At 52.4% G+C, this 16045-nt stretch overlaps 4 protein-coding genes across 4 annotated transcripts; 2 read left to right on the top strand and 2 right to left on the bottom strand.

Moving 5' to 3' along the window:
• Positions 1-1697: 1697 nt before the first annotated feature.
• Positions 1698-1966, bottom strand: CGCA056_v012964 (uncharacterized protein; the record flags this gene model as incomplete). Its single annotated transcript, XM_037328208.1, has 2 exons — positions 1698-1768; positions 1822-1966. The coding sequence occupies 2 exons, from the start codon at positions 1964-1966 to the stop codon at positions 1698-1700; spliced, it is 216 nt and encodes a 71-aa protein (XP_037173294.1).
• A 6138-nt stretch (positions 1967-8104) lies between these two features.
• SR (Serine racemase) lies at positions 8105-9364 on the top strand (the record flags this gene model as incomplete). Its single annotated transcript, XM_037328207.1, has 2 exons — positions 8105-8444; positions 8532-9364. The coding sequence occupies 2 exons, from the start codon at positions 8105-8107 to the stop codon at positions 9362-9364; spliced, it is 1173 nt and encodes a 390-aa protein (XP_037172964.1).
• Positions 9365-12143: 2779 nt separating this feature from the next.
• Positions 12144-13234, top strand: CGCA056_v012962 (uncharacterized protein; the record flags this gene model as incomplete). Its single annotated transcript, XM_037328206.1, has 3 exons — positions 12144-12364; positions 12433-12544; positions 12611-13234. 3 exons carry the CDS (start codon positions 12144-12146, stop codon positions 13232-13234), a joined length of 957 nt encoding a protein of 318 aa, XP_037172915.1.
• Positions 13235-13346: 112 nt separating this feature from the next.
• Positions 13347-13794, bottom strand: CGCA056_v012961 (uncharacterized protein; the record flags this gene model as incomplete). Its single annotated transcript, XM_037328205.1, has 3 exons — positions 13347-13453; positions 13532-13698; positions 13763-13794. 3 exons carry the CDS (start codon positions 13792-13794, stop codon positions 13347-13349), a joined length of 306 nt encoding a protein of 101 aa, XP_037173290.1.
• Positions 13795-16045: the final 2251 nt, after the last annotated feature.

Genomic DNA, 16045 nt, shown 5'->3' with positions numbered 1-16045 from the left:
TGCGCCCACGATGAACCCTGCTTCGCTAGCACCAACAGGAAGGATTCAAGACATCCGGGAAGACTTGGAGGGACGGGCTGGGGATGTCCTCAGTTGGGACGCCGTGGACCCACCGCTGCCCTTTGGGGAGCGAGAAGTGGGGGGAGCCATTTGCACCGGAAAGACGCTAACAGCTGTTCTTTCCAGGGGTCCCGGTCGAGCAAGTCCCCAGGGGGGAAGGGGACCTTCGAAGTTCGCCCACTAACCCGCGTTGGTCCTCCAAGCTGGCCGGCCGTCAACCATTCTCAAGCATCACCGTCGAATAGGATCTTCTCCAACCGACAGCCCGCAATTTCCTGGCTGCGCTGATCGCAGTCCTCGTCACCTGCCGTCACTCGCCGTTATCGTATCGTCTTGTTTACTCGTGCCAACTACTATGGCTATCTACGGTACGGTGCGGTACGGATACTCCAGTTTCCCCTCGCTGCGGCGTGCCTCGTGTTGACCTGGTCAATTGCACTCGTCACGGACCACGTCCACCGCAAGCACCCGGCGCGCAATCTTGAGAACAAGACAAGTACGGATCTTACCTGACAAAGTATGGGTAGCTTCGGTGGTCAGCCAGCTCTCTTGCACAAGCTTTGCGCCCGTACGGACTTACCCTCATTGCACAAAACGGGTGCCCAAGACACAATCCTGACGTTGCTGCTGTACTCACAGGACCTGCGCACATGTCTCGTCCTTGAACGCTTTACACGGGCTTATTGTTTGGCCGTTGCCAGCGCGCACAGAGAGGCCTCGCATCCATGTGCCTGCCGCAACGTCTCGTCCTCGGTCCTCGACCTGCTGATGCCTTTCTTTTCCTCGAGAATTGTTCCGTCTGCCGCTTGCCAATCAACGCCCGGACTTCCATCCCAGAGCACAAAGTCAGGGGGTCGCAACTAAATCGCCTGACAGCAGCACAGTCCGCTGTCAACCCGGCCGTCAATCTCTTACCAAAACCTGTACAGCCCGCCAGCACCAGATGTGCCGACAGTTGTCAATCCTTCGAGAGACTGTGTGCGCCCATCGCAGAAGGAATTCCCTGGCACTGAGCCTGTCCGAATCATTCGGTTCCTCGACTCTCGAACTGCCGGCTGCCGTCAACCGTGCCTTGCTGAGGGGGCCTGAGCTTTGCATTTGCATTTTCAGTCTTCCGGCTGCTGGCGGAGAGATTCATGCAGCCCTTGGAACATTCCAGCCCCGGTTTCTCAGAACGCGGCCCTGACGTTCATCCTCTTGAGACACTGAACCACTGATACTTGACTCAAACCTTCCGAGGTTCGTTGTCGACAGCCATGCACAGCCCACGTCGTTTGCCATGTTGCGCGCACATGAAGTACCTGTCGATCAGGCACAAATGGCCTGCGACAAGTCAACCACGGAACACGTACAAGTGGCCCGTAGGCGAATGTCAATCGCCAAGCGCCAACCGTCAAGTGGTACCCGCAGAGCTTTCGTGGAACAAGTATTAGACGCAGGTCAGAGGCACAGTCACAGCGGAATCACAGTCGAGGCTGTTGGACGTTGGATTTCGCGCCTCGCGTCCGCTGCGCTGCAGCTGCATCTGCACCTGCTGTGCCGCGGAACCCACTAGTTTACGGCGCAAGGCTTGAAGGCCTCGCGACCCCAGCAGACCACCCTGTTCGTTCTCTCATCATGGCCAGCCAATTCCATTATTACACCGTGGGACCCCCGTGAGGAGAGGCGATGTCAAATACGGTTATTGGTCCCATTCGTGGTGGCTCCCTTCCCTGGCCTGTTGTTAGCTCTCGGATATCACCACGGGAAGCGGATCGTTACCCATTGTCTGTTCGCGCAACTGAAGAACCCAAGCCCAGACAGCAACTTTGTCTGGTTCTTCCCGGCACGAATATTGCGTCTTCTTCCAGTCCCTAGGTTCGACGCCGCCACCGCCATCGGAGACCTTTCGTTTCAATGGTCCCATCGGCTCGACATCGCTTAACCAATATATTCCTTTCCAACGAGCCAGAGATGCAACTGTCTTGACTCTGCGTAGAGCCCACGGAATTCCAGGCGTGCGGAATACGGCTCGATATCCGACTAAATTTCTGGGTCGTTGGCCGTCTTCTCCAGCTCCAACGACCCCCCTTTTCCTAAGAAGGAGACCAAGCCGCGCAAGCAAGATTGCATCCCCAGTCCCATTGACCCTGCAAGTTGTTCGACCAGCTTGCAAAGTTGCAAGCTTCCGGCGCCGCCGCGTCGGTTCGCGCCCCCTCCTGGCAATCTCGAGCTCGATCCCCTGAACCTGTTTGCACTAATCAGAGAAGCCGTCACTGGTTGTTGGTGCCTTTATCAGCACTGGGCAAACCTTCGCCCAGGCCGTCCCCTCACGAACCATAACGGCCCCCAGTCTCTCATGACAGCCTCGATAACTCGCTAGTATCGGAGCTCTACCGATCCCGCACCGGCCTTGAGGCTGTCTCCGCTCACGCCGTTTTGTCAGAATTGTCCGCTGATCTTGTCATAACCAGACGAATGGGGCTTGGAATAAGAAATTCCCCTGCGCCAGAGACTCTGCGCTAGTACGAACCGTCCGAGTTTGCGCTGTTGGCGTTGGCCCGGGTGTTTTGGAATGTTTTCCGGCGCCCAACTCAATTCAGGGTTCTCAGGTCCAACAACCTGGCGCAGGGAACATGCTTCTTGCTGACGGCCTGGGCAGGAGAAGGCAACCATCGCGGAGAGTGGAGTCGGCTTCCTCACCTCAAGGCTCCGAATAGAGCAAACGCACCTCCAACCTAGAGGCCGCTCCGGCCGGATGCCTTCCGCGGGCTGGTTTACGCAATTCCTCATGTTCCCTCACGATTGTGAACCAACCTGCATGATCCGCGACATCATCCCGGCAGATGAAGACAACTGCTCCTGGATACGGCACCGTGCCAGACGGGCGAGCTCTCATCACCATGGCTAGTGATGGGCTGCGCCAAAGGCAAGATATACACCAAAGCGCCACCGTGCCTGCAGTGAAATTGCCTAGACCATGGTCGTTTGCTCAATTGGATCCATGGTCCAATGGCACTAATTGCAGATGCTACCGTTCGGCCCGCGTTTCTTAGCACTTTCCCTCTTCGTCTCTTCGTCACGACGAGACGCCACCCGCCTTCCTCGCGTCATATCAGAGATGGTCCGAGCCAGTTCCGATGTCGTCGAAGCACCTCTAGGTCTGATGGAGGAGACGACGCCATCGAACTTTCTTCAAGGCGTCGGCCAGCTACACCGACGGCGGCGGGCCCTCATCTCGTTGCTTAAGCGGAGACTGCAGCTTCATCACGTTCGCTTGTGACGACCAGGCCCTTGTGCATATGCAAGACAGTTTGAGGAGCACAGCGACGCGTCCACGGGAAATTCTATCTTCCGCAAACAAATGTCGTGCAATTGTGCTCCAGCAAAGGACATGCTCGATATGCGAGGTCCCGCATGGCCAGGCCAACCCATTCAAAGCTATGTTTGGCAGGAGACTTGAATGACCGCGTTGCAGGATCTTGGTAAGCTGAACGTTATCACAATGAGACTGTGGCATTTGGCCAAATATCCAGGAATAGCATCAAGCCACCAGCACACGCCGGAAAATCGTGGCTTTGACTAACTCAACGAGATTGAGAACGTCGCATCGCCGGATTTTTACCGTAAAAGCCCCATTACTCATCAGAATAGTACCACGTCGCGAAGAGCGTCATACGAGCCGAACCAGAGCTTCGCACAGAAAGATGGGGTCAGTCATTTCCAATTGCTTCCCAAAGCAGCCTCATCTCTTCGCCAACCGAGAGGGCTCCATTCATTTCGCATACTGCCACCACGTAAAGGAGGAAATTTCAGTCGCAGACTCGCAATCATGATTGCTTCAGACGAAACATCTCACGTGGGGAATACCTTCGGTTGAACGATGTGCGGATGTTGTTTTTAGTTTTCGACCCGTCGAGTTTGTGGAACAGCTTTTGGGGATCGAAGAGCTTGGGCAGCGGCATGTCTCGTGCATATGCGGGAGAGCTGCCGTTCGTCTCAGATGCCAAGATCTGATGATTGGTATGAACGGTTGCGCAAACACCATCAGTGCGCAATGGGCGAATTGGGCCCTTTGGCGCCCCGGTCCTTGAGTCTTCCCCGCCTCCCATGGCTTTAACAAACGGGGCCGAAGGCGAGCTCGGCGGGCTGCACTGCGATGCGACGCTGCTGGACGACGGACTGTGCTAGACTTCCTTGGGGCAGAAGGCCCGAGATGACGGGCTGGCCGCTTTTCCGGTCTCAAAGCTTCCCGCGAGACTTTGGGCTTATTCCAGTGGGCGCGGATTGGGGACAACATTATCAACATCAGACGGATTGGCAAGCCACCAGACCAAACTCTGATGTAAGTCGGTACTGGTAACCGGAGCTCACGCATCCGCCGTTGAATCGCTTCGCCGAGCATCACTGGTCAGCCCTTCCTGGTCTCAATTGGCGGCTGAAACTCTTTCGTCTTGTTGGTTTGCGGGTGTCGACACCTCGTACCACCGGCCCGAAGCTCCCTGGCTATGTCGATGGTCTCGACTTTTGGTGGAAGAACAAATCTACACTGGCGTCTTGTGAAACATGAAACAATTCTAGAGGTTTGTCGATCGGTCGACGAACTCCGGAAGCCTGCTTAGATGTTGGGGGTGTGGCAAATATCCTCGTTATCGCAAAACACCACAGTTGGCAGGCGAGATTCGAGCTGTTAGGTGTGAAACAGCGAGATGCTTGACACTTGCTTCAAGACGGCTCTGCTCAAAGAGGGAGCAAGACCAAGGCGGAGTGATTCCGCTCTACGCCACACATGATGTTGTCAATCCACCGGGATTCCCACGGACTAGCAGCTTAAGTTGATGCCTGACCTGGGAAGTTGGTTCTGCCAGCTTGTCGACGGCCTTGATATACGCCTATTCCTCAAATCTCGTTTCCAGGATACGGGTTATTACTCCGCAATAGGTATACGTCATGGGTAACTTGGTGCTCGCTCTCGGTATGTGGCAAAAAAGCAGATATGGGGTCTCGGTGAATTGCCTGCCTTGCCTGGGGTGCGTGTAATCACCGAGGACTGCTCACCCTCGGTGTCGGTGGCGAGGTCAGCCGGCGGGTAAGGTACTCATGTGATGTCCGCAGTCTCTGGGACTGCGAGCTCCGTCGGACCTCAGTCGGGCATTGCTAATGCCTGTTAAGAGGTTCAACGACGTTACGTTATGTCGGTAAGAGTCTTGTTCGCTCTCATATGTTGTCTAGCCATCTGCGTAGGTGTTCATAAAAACGTGAATGTTGATTGGTGGCTGAGAAGACGGTACGACGCAATGGAGCTCGATCTTTCTTCTTATCTAGAAGCCTTCATGGTTCCGTTTGAAAGTGGTGCAGGAATGTTTGCTCCATAAATGACTTGCGGCATTCTGAGCCACCAGTGCGGTTTGTCTTGTCTCTGTGTATCATTGGTGTCGGTGACTGAGTAAATGCCAACGAATACGTCTGGGTGCTGAATCACTCGCCGGCGGATCTCGCCCTGCGGAATGAGAGACATGATGGAGTCCGAGGTTCACATCTGTCGTTGAGGGTTCGCCTTGCGGGCAGCTCGTGAATACCATGGTAACGTTGGTGTTACAGAGCGCTTGGCATGGCCTCAGCATGGCTTTCAATATGCCACGGCACGATTGCTCAGGCGATGCCTATTCCTGAATTATCTGACAAATTTGTTGCCGACCTGGAAGGGTCCAAAGACGTCAAGCTTCTCGGGGTTGGGTATATATAGGTAGATCTGCTATCTTGGTTTGTGCGGCGAGGGCAGGCAAATCAAGCAAAAGCCGAAGTATTCTTCTTCTCAATAAGTCGTTGCGTGGTACCTCAACCGACTGCCCTTTGGAAAACTTCTTCGTGTACTACTTCGTCGCGAGATGACTGTACCTGGCTTTGGTGTTTCCTGGATGTGTTTCCTGGGTGTTTCTGTAGGAATACATTGGAAACGCCGCGTTTGCGACCATAGCAGAGGCTGGACACGACACAAAGATTGTCTTTCTTGACGTCTTTTGGGGTACAGACTCTCCCGATGTTCAGAATAATCCAGTCACATTGGCACGGCACAATTCTGGCTTGTTCGGTTACCGTGGATTGAATGACTGCTTTTAAAGGTTGAAAACAGGCTGTATTTCAGCTCGACTACGTACTGAGACACGTTCTGGGTTCCGGTGAAGTCGAATCAGGAGTTGCCATCCAAGGTAGACATCATCGGCGGGTGTATATATTTGTGGTGTTGGGGATCTTCATGAGCAGGGCGGCGGGATTTTTGCGGCTGTTTGTACCGTGAGAAATGTGCCTGGTGCCTTCTGGATGTCTTGCGGAGTCTCGTATGAAGTGCCTGCTTTTCAAAGCACGGGAATCACTCCATCGAGTGGAAGATGTTAGGCCTCGGTCGTTGCTCTCGTTCCTTGTTTGCCGTATATTCTCCTCGAAATACATACAAGAGACAAGAGGCCAGGAATGACTAGTTTGCGGTTTCTTGACTTTTCACCCGGCAAGTCGGGTTTGGGCCCTTGAGACCAACCCTTGGCCTAGTCATACGCAAGTCCTTACTTCAAATCGACGAACACATGGTCAAAGGCCATTGCTGCGGTAAGTCAATGATAGTCTTTCGCACCTTTATATCTCAAATGAGTTTTCTGCATAGGCGGCTGGTAGGTACGTGGTTCCAGCGACACGAGCAAGTTGAGACGTACAAGGCCTCGTTCGAGCAGCTCATCCAGTACACCCGTGGTACTTAAGCCGTCTGTTGCATTGCATCGGTATCATAAGGGCATGAACAATGTCCGGCTGCTTGCAATCGCGTGTTGTGGTTGAATCAGCGTTGTCTTGACTCTACAAGATGGTCATCAACGATGACGCAGGTTGAAGTGAAACATCTGCTCATCTTCCGGAAGTCCTCCTCATTTCCGACCGCAACTTTACATATTCAACGCATACGCCGGAAACAAGAGTGGGAAAGAGATGCCGGCGTCGACAAAATGTATTGGAAAATTAACTTTTAGACCGGTGCATTGCCAGGTCGGCCAGGATCGGATGGCTGATACATTTAGATGTCCAACCTGACATCGCATCGTGCGCTTATGGTGGGAGTGATATGCGAAGAAAGCTTGTGCTTTATAAAGGCCCGTATTCGTTCCATTGGCTATCGAGGTTATTGTGTTGAAGCATTCATGAGAGAGATCTTGGCGAGGATCATGCTCAGGCTTTGATGGGCTCTCGGAGCAGTCAACTTGCGATAACAGATCCACGCGGATAGCAAAGCTACTGATCTAAGTTGAGCAGTTTTTGAATGTTGCTAGTGCAATGAGTGCGAGCTGCTCCCAGTAACTTGTCGTAGCCGGCCTTCGGAGACGCGCAACTTGCAGATAAGGTAGCCAGAGGGAGAGGACAGCCAAGAATAATTGACAGACTGTTTGAATGCGTGAATTTGTGAAGCAGAGCGGGAGAATACGCATTCTACCGAAGACCCTTCTTCTATTTGAACACTGCAGCATGGCTGACATGCAATTGGTTACTCAAAAGCGCGAATCGCTTTATTCGTGATAGCGCACCGTTGAATTACCAAATTTCGCACAGAAGATTCATTTGACCTTCCATTTCCAGCCATGGGAAAGAAAATCATTGGCTTCACGACAATGATGCCATTCGGCGGTTCAACTTTTGCCCGCGGCTAATCTGTTCGTGGTGAGTTTCCTAATTGTCATCCCAGGCAACGGCGCCCTTTAAAGCACGCAGCGGCGGGCGAGTCATCGGCAGAGCGGGGGTGTGGCCCGTCCGGAGGGCGCGCGCGTTCCCCGACCCCGGCCGGCATCGGACACTCATCCTGCCATCTCATCACTCTTGCGATGCTCTTGGAACTGATGCTGTCGATTCCTCACTTTTAAATGAGTCGGCTCTCCTGGACGCATTGACTGACACGATATATCAACACAAGCCCAGCAGCGAATCAATACTCACCAAGGAAACCTGAACCCAGCCACCGGAAAACGTCCGGGAAACTAAGTCTCACCAAAACCCCTCTCACAACTTACCGTTACACATCACCGGCGAAATGGCAGACCTCACAACATGTCTGCCCCTGAACCGCGCCTCTGTGGTGGAAGCACACAAGCTCGTCAAGCCACACGTGCACTACACGCCCGTCCTCACAAATAAGACGCTCACCACCCTCGCCTCGACGCCGCGGTCCCCCGAAGACTTGAAGGGCACGAGATGGGAGGGCCGCGCGCCCGCGAAGCCGACCCTCAGGCTGTGGTTCAAGTGCGAGAACCTGCAACGCATCGGCGCGTTCAAGGTCCGCGGGGCGTTCCACGCGGTCGAGAGGTTGAAGCAGGAGCCTGGCTGGGTTGAGAATGGCGGCATGGAGAAGGGCGTCGTCACGCACAGTTCTGGTGAGACATAATCACCCCCTCATACTCTCGGTCTCATTTTCGAGCGTTCGATTCCACAGACGAGGATGGACACTTACAATGCCCCAGGAAACCACGCTCAAGCCCTCGCCCTGGCCGCGAAAGAGGCCGGCATCCCCGCCCACATCGTCATGCCGGACATCTCCCCCGCCAACAAGATCGCCGGCACCCGCGGCTACGGCGCCAACGTAATCTTCAGCGGCAGCACCTCCGTCGAGCGCGAGGCCGTCGCCGACCGCGTCATCGCCGAGACAGGCGCCCGCCTCGTGCCTCCCTACGACCACCCGGACATCATGCTCGGCCAGGGCACCCTCGGCCTCGAGCTGCAGGAGCAGGTGCACGACCTCATCGCCGCGGGCCACTCGGCGCAGAACCCAACCTTCAACTCCACCGGCCAGCCCTCTGCATCAGAAGGCAAGGGACTCGACGCCATCATGACGCCCTGCGGCGGCGGCGGCATGCTCTCCGGCGTGGCGCTCAGCTGCGAGGGCACGGGGATCCGCGTGTTCGGCGCGGAGCCCGAGTTCCAAGGCGCCGACGACTGCAAGCGCGGGTTCGAGGCGGGCAAGAGAGTCGAGAGCGTCAAGACGCTGACCATCGCGGACGGGCTGCGGACGCCGGTGGGCAAGTTCCCCTGGGGCGTGATCTACGAGAGGAGGCTGGTGGAGAACATGTTCAGCGTGAGCGAGGAGGAGATCAAGGCGGCGGTGAAGCTGGTGTTTGAGCGGTTCAAGCTTGTTGTTGAGCCGAGCGGTGCGGTACCGCTTGCGGTTGCGCTGTTTAACGAGGATTTTAGGAGCATGGTTGAGAAGGAGGCTGGGGAGAAGGGGTGGGATTTGGGGTTGGTTTTTAGTGGTGGTAATATGGCGATGGAGGGGCTGATGAAGATTTTTGCTTCGTGAGACGATTCAAGAGGACGAGAAAGTACATATGAAGATAGAATAGACTGCATATGACACGTCTTATCGATGGATCGAGCTGCCACAATTGCTTTTCACTATTACCATCGTCGTCTTCTCCGTTCACTCACCGAGTACAATCGTGTATACAGAAAAGCCATCGAACCCAAAAAAGTGTTCGTTTCTTCCATCCTAGTCGAATCTTGTTCCAGATGAATGGCTGGGGAATAACAAAAAATTCTCTTTTTGATATTCCGTCATATTGACCAAACGTTGCGAGGCTCTCTCACAGACATCGGAAGATCTACACATCTTTGCCGCGATCGTCGTTCTCAAGACAAACGGGCGTAAGTGATCCAATGTATGTCATATAAATTCATTGATCAAAGCAGAAACAATGACTCTTCTCGCGGGCAGGATGTTGTCGCGTCTCTTCTGTTCGACAGGAGTGCTCCTGCTGAAAGCTTACTTGGTGGAAAGACGGGAGGAAAATGATGGGATGTGGTGCGCATCAAGTATTCCATACCACCATCCCTGCTCCTGCATACTTTCGTTCAGCACTTCTCGCCAACTATTGCCCGCATATCCCGACGTTCAGGTAATCAAAGATCGACAACATCACAGTCAAATATCCCCTGGCCAATTTCGTCAACGAATATACGAAGAAAGTCGCTGAATACCGTGCTTCAGCGATAGTTATATGCGGAAAGGAGATCAACAGATGTTGTTCATGAAGCGTATGGCAATCGAACCCAAACTATGGCCGGGTGATGGTCCTCAACTTGTCCTACCAACTGATAATCAGACCTGACGACGACGATCGTTGTCGTAGTGGAAGTTACCAGCAATAGATTTCTTTTATGTACTTGATGCAAGTGGGTTTCTACTCCCAGACCAGTGAGCGTGGCGCGGGGGTGCTTGCCTCTTCCAACTTGAGCTGTAAGTTACATTAAGTCATTCTAGTCTTAGAGAGTAGGTGAACTCTGATATTCAGATGTTACGAGACAATGAAGTTTTTCGACGTTTTTTGGTACCAAAACCGTTTTCGTTGGTTTTTCTGATAACAGTGATGGCTCAGGTGACCAAAAGTCGTGAGTTTGGATTTTGGACCGGAAATATAGAGATATCTCCTCGCCATCGTTATTCAATTCCGTCTGTTTGGTGATTGAACATGACCATGAAGACTTCAAGAATAATTCGCCTATGTATGGCGAGTTCAATACTCCCTTCTTTGCGGATGGATGTGTTTGCTGATTTCATCGTGTGGTTTTGATTTTGTCTTACGCAAGTTCATTACCTCGAAACAATATCGTCAGGGCAGTACGATCTCACCGCCGTATTTAGCACCCCTTGCGATATCTACACCGACTTATAACAACACCACTACATGCGACCATTGTCGGAGCCACGAAAAGCGTCTCTTGTGATCTATTTCTACACCCGCCAAATGGGATACAATATGTATCATAGGCCCCACCCTGTAAGATGGCACACAGCAAGTAAATACAGTAAGAGCACTTCGGCCGGTCCTTCGTCCAAGAAGATCGCAGTACACGTACCCAGAGGCCCGGGATCATGCGATACACTATCCGCATGAGTGATCCCAGTTGTCTTGGAGTGGCACAATCTTCCACATGCATTTACATTAATTTGTCAAGGCGGCTGACGAGTAATCTTGTTGGCCGTCACTCCAAGTGCTTTTCACTATGTCATTGACTTCCAACTGCCTCTTCATTGATGAACCTGTCTGCCGCCGTACAGATTTGAGATTGGGTCTTGCAGAGCACCAACGAATCCTTTCCCATCTCGTTTGATGCTGCATAAGCTTACCCAAAATATTGTGTTCCTGTGTCACTCACAGCCTGACTTGGCCACTAACTTTCCAAAGAGACTAAATCGGCTTCGCCGACCGAGGGGCGGCGCCTCTTCTACAAACTAGCTATTTTATTGGCTCTTAAGAAGAGACATCTTGTTGTATGTCTCAGTAGCGAGCGGCACGACGTCCGTCGAGTGTAACCGTCTGTTTTAGGAGCGATTACCTCTGCGCATATGCAGTATATAAGCAGGGTCTTCCCAAAAAATTTGATTGTTCCTGGACCATTGGAATCACAAGTATACCTGAAAGTTGATGTCCGAATTAGATCCTGCGCCAAAACCTCGTGCCACTGCAAAGCAAAGAGCTATGCATTACTCCTATTTTTAGTATCCCATCAGTCGCCCATATCCTTTCAAGTGGTTCACACCCGTTGCAATTACAGGCTGTGTCATCCTAACTGTGGTCTTTTCGCTTGTCAACCTAACATCGAACGGATTTGACTTGAAGCCTCTCTACACTACGGATGTCAATGGTACGGAAGCTGCAGCAAATGCGCGGTAAGATGCGTCCCATATGAGCTGTAGATTTCAAATGACCTGATATAAGATGCACAAACAGGTGGTTTAACAAGCCACCTTTCAATTGGCAAGGGGACATGGATGTTGAATGTCAGCCCTATCTTCTAACAGTCGGCGACTCTTTTTTCACCTCCAACCACGGTTTCCGGTATAAGGTGAAGAGCATAGAACTTCCCACAGGAGACACCGAGTCCCCAGATATCCGTTCGTCAATTGGGTATAAGAACACGACGCTCGAGAGATGTTTTTTTTTAGTAAGATGTTCATCAAGTTGATGAAAAGCGACCCGGCCAGATTGCCATCCTGGTGGATGTCATTCAAGAATACAGTAGCGGCAGCGACGTTGCAGTGTACTGTGGTGTCTGATGTCGGACTTGCTGAAGTCACTATGGAAGCTGAATATGAAGGAGAAACCGAGCCCGTATACGACTATGTCATGAATTCCAATTACAAAACACGCGCGAGCGTTTGGTGTGGAACTCGGCTTTCGAACGCCTATTTCATTGGTATACTGAGTGCTGCTTCACAAATTCCCGGCGTAGAAGTTGTGAGTGAAACATATCTCAACCGGGCCAGACTTATCTTCAATGGTAACCGGTCCAGGTCGGAGTAAGTTGGAGCTTCTAAGTAATCCTTGCGCTTCCAGAGACTGACTAGCTCGCTAAAAACTTGAAAAGCCTTCGATCCGAAGCGTTGTTTGATCTCCGTTGGTCGTTCCAATTCGAGAATAGCTTGGTGGTAACTTCGGATTCGGACTTCGACTACGACACCACCCCCTACAACTCTGATGTATGTTGTCTTGACGTTGCTCCTGTTCCAAAAGAAATACTGCATACAGACTGACCGGTATGGCAGTTCTGGGCATCGCCAACACTGACGGAAGCCCTGCATTACTCCAAAATCATGCGTTCGCTATTTGCGTTAGACCTTGGTAACTGTGACTCGCCAAACCTGTTGGCAGACGGAGACGGCCTCAACTATGCCATCTTGGACCCAAATAACTCCAATCGGCTTGCGGGTGGTATATTTGGTAATTTCACTGATGAAGATCGGCTGGACAACCACCGATTCACCATGCTGCCCAGGCCGGACGCCGACAAATCCCTCATCCGGGGCACCGTTCCCCTGAAGGAGAGCTACAAGACTGTCCAGCCGCTCATGGGTCCTTTATCCTGCGAGAAAGCCACTATAGCAGCTCAATACCTTTGCTCCGTGCCCAAGCAGAAAAGCGTAGGGGTGATGTTGCTGGCGATCGTCCTTGCAGATCTGGTCTTTCTTCAAGCAGCGTGGAAGCTACTGCAGTGGAACGCAGACTCGAGAATGGCGAACAGACCTCAGATGAAGTTCTGCGAAGGCTGTCTAGACGCCCAGGGTGGAAGCGGCGGGGTTGAGCTAGAGAACCAGCCTCGTGGGAGACAACAAGCGGGTTCCTCACTTCGCCCCAACGATCGTTATGTCAGACTTCATAGTCGCGAGTGATAGGGTCACGGTAATATTTATTAAGTCAAAACATGGGAAAGATACACAATACTAGGCACTCATCACACTTTGAGGTATCAAGTCTATTCAGATATTCTAATCCTCACAGGCTTTATTTCTCGCACCAGCCAGTGGGCTGGCCAAGAGCCTTGCACTTGTCAATGTACAGAGGCTCGTTGATGTCGATGATGATCTGGCACCTGGTGGGGTAGGGGCCGGCTGTCGGGCAAAGGTTAGCCATCCAAGATCACAAAGCCTCGAGGGGGGGGGGGGTGGGGGGGTTGCGAGCAAACTTACCGTATGAGCCGTAGTCGGCACAGGCAGCCTTGGTGGTGTCGGGGTCGCTGACGAGCGCGGAGCCGGTGTCCCTGCCGCAGTAGCAGTTCTTGATGTCATCACCCTGACGCTTGACGTGGACGCGATTGTCCTCGGCCGGGGCAGCGGCGACAATGGAAGCGAGGCCCCTGAGGTTGTGTTAGTCGAGCCGCTCAGAGGTGGGGGAACTGGAGTAATCGTGGCTGGACGAACATGAGGGCAACGACGGTCTTAAGTCCGAACATGTTTTGAATTGTTTGATTGGAAAGTTGTCAAAGAAAGTAGGCAGTTGGAAAGTAAATGAATGTGATGCTGAAGACTTGAGTGTGAGGTCTAGATTTCTGCCCAGCCAAGGCGCGATGCGGGGAATTATATACTAGCAAGATGCGAGTTGAGCAGTTGCCTCAATGCTCCCTCCTTGGCCGGCGAGAGCGATGAGCTATGAGCCTCTGAAGGGTTTGCGGGCGAAAGTTGCCTCGCAAAGACTTCTGGGCAATCAACTTCATCCCTGTACTCGTTCGTCCCAAAGAGATAGACTTTCTAAGCTGATCTACGTTCATAATATGAAGCTTATTGGAAATGCGCTCGTTGCCGGCAAAAACCGAAGACAAGAGCATAAGTGACTCTGAGTCGTACAGCTTTCGTTAGATTAATGAACATGATCGGCATGTGTTTCTCCCGTAAAGATACTGTTGTCGGTGAGGCTGCTTGACTCAGGCAAACGAATTCTCGAAGTTGAATCTCATAGTGATTATTCCAACGTGCAAACTGCTGCAGACCGCAATTTCCGAGTATTTACGCGGTCTAACGGATGAGCTTTTGAGCGATGTATGGGAAGACTTCCGCATTCTCATATTTTCCGTTTGTTTTCTTTGTCGTATAGAAACGGAAGTCGCCAAAGATATCCTGATGCACAATTAGACAAGCTAGAAGCCTGGGCGCCCTGTAAATAGTCTCTGCAGGCTGTCACCCCAGGTTTCAGACACCCGATTTGTCGCATGCTTATGCGTGGACATTGGCGGCTCCCCTGTGGACAGGGGTCATGCCAGCAGCACCTACGGCTTGACCGACCCGACGGCCGCTGTCACCATGGATAGATTCACTGAGGCAAATGCCACAGAGAGTGTATAAATATTGCGCCTCAGGGGCCGTCGGTCGCTCCTGTGCAGGGGCCCGTAACCTTAAGAGTTCCCCGGTTGTCAACTTGTCACTGACAAAGTCGCTCTCGCAAACACACATGGTGCCCACCGTATAAGATTCAGCGACGGTGGATTTTTCGATCAATGAGACATGAAAAAATGTGTCACAGGTTAACACCTCACGCATAAGCCACCTTCAGCTCAGCCAAACTTGTAGCATCTATGAATGGTATCAAACGATCCCCTGGTCTTGTTATAAGGGCATAGCCCGTCTCCTTCGACTTTCGTCTTGAGATCAATTCCTTCTTGGACATGATACTGCACTTGTCAAGTTTGGAAGTGTTGTTTGCTGGTTGGGACGCCCTCCTATGATGTCGCGTTTGGAGGCTGTGGTCCTAGCAGTGGCTAGTATATGCCGCAGAGCTGCTTATTGAAGTTCCATCAACTACGTTCATTCAGAAAATGATATCGAGTAGAACTTGGTTGGCAACCACGCTGAGATGGCAAGCATGACATCAGGAGCTGAGTCTGCACCGTTGGTAGTTACAACTTATTGCAAGTTTTCTTGATGCTTGTCCGAGATAAAGCATGCTCCTCTACAAGACTTATGTGTAGCAGAGCAAGCGACATACTAGAGTTTCTCATAAAAATGGTTGAACATGGGTTAGTTGGTAACTCAGCTAGCAGCATTGTGAGGTGTTGCGACTGTTTCTAATGGCTAGCCAAATCGACTTTTGGCGCGCTAGGGAGCTTTGACATTAAATAATCCCCAAACCAGTGATAGCATCCAGCACTTCGAAGAGCTTCCCCAGGCCATGCATGAGTGGTCACCTAGTTTGTTTGATGTGGAGATATGCGGACTCAAGTGCTCCGCACAGCTTCCCAACAAAGTCGGGAAATGCTCCAGCTACACTACCCTGTTTTCAACCATGGCCAGAAGGATGGCCTACATATGCATCCTACCAAGCAAAAAGATCTTGATCAAGGTTCAAGCGGGTGAATCGAGAAGGATTGCATCCCTCAACTTGAAGATGACCAATGCCGTGGGCCTGATGACGAAGCCGGCGGGAACAGCGGCATGCGGGCCGCAGCGGCAGTTTAATCCCGGCGCCCCACCCCGCGCCACCGGAGACAGTTAAAGGGCCCCGCGTCCGTCCCATATTCCCATCTCAGCAAGCCGTAAAAGCACCCAGATCTGACCTACCCGAGGTCCTTGCTGACCAACCTTCTGCCGCTACAATGCGACCATCTCCGCGGAGCCTCAACACGGCCATCTCGTCAGCAGCCATAGCGACTCGACCCTCTTCTAAGCGTGTCTTACCCAACCTCCTCCCCTCCACCCGTTCATACTCCTCCC

Source organism: Colletotrichum aenigma, assembly GCF_013390185.1.
Source record: "Colletotrichum aenigma strain Cg56 chromosome Unknown KSG_Cg56_contig09, whole genome shotgun sequence".
In the NCBI taxonomy this organism is placed as follows: Eukaryota; Fungi; Ascomycota; class Sordariomycetes; order Glomerellales; family Glomerellaceae; genus Colletotrichum; species Colletotrichum aenigma.
Note: the sequence above shows the minus strand (reverse complement) of the source record. Positions and strands in the feature narration are given on the sequence as shown.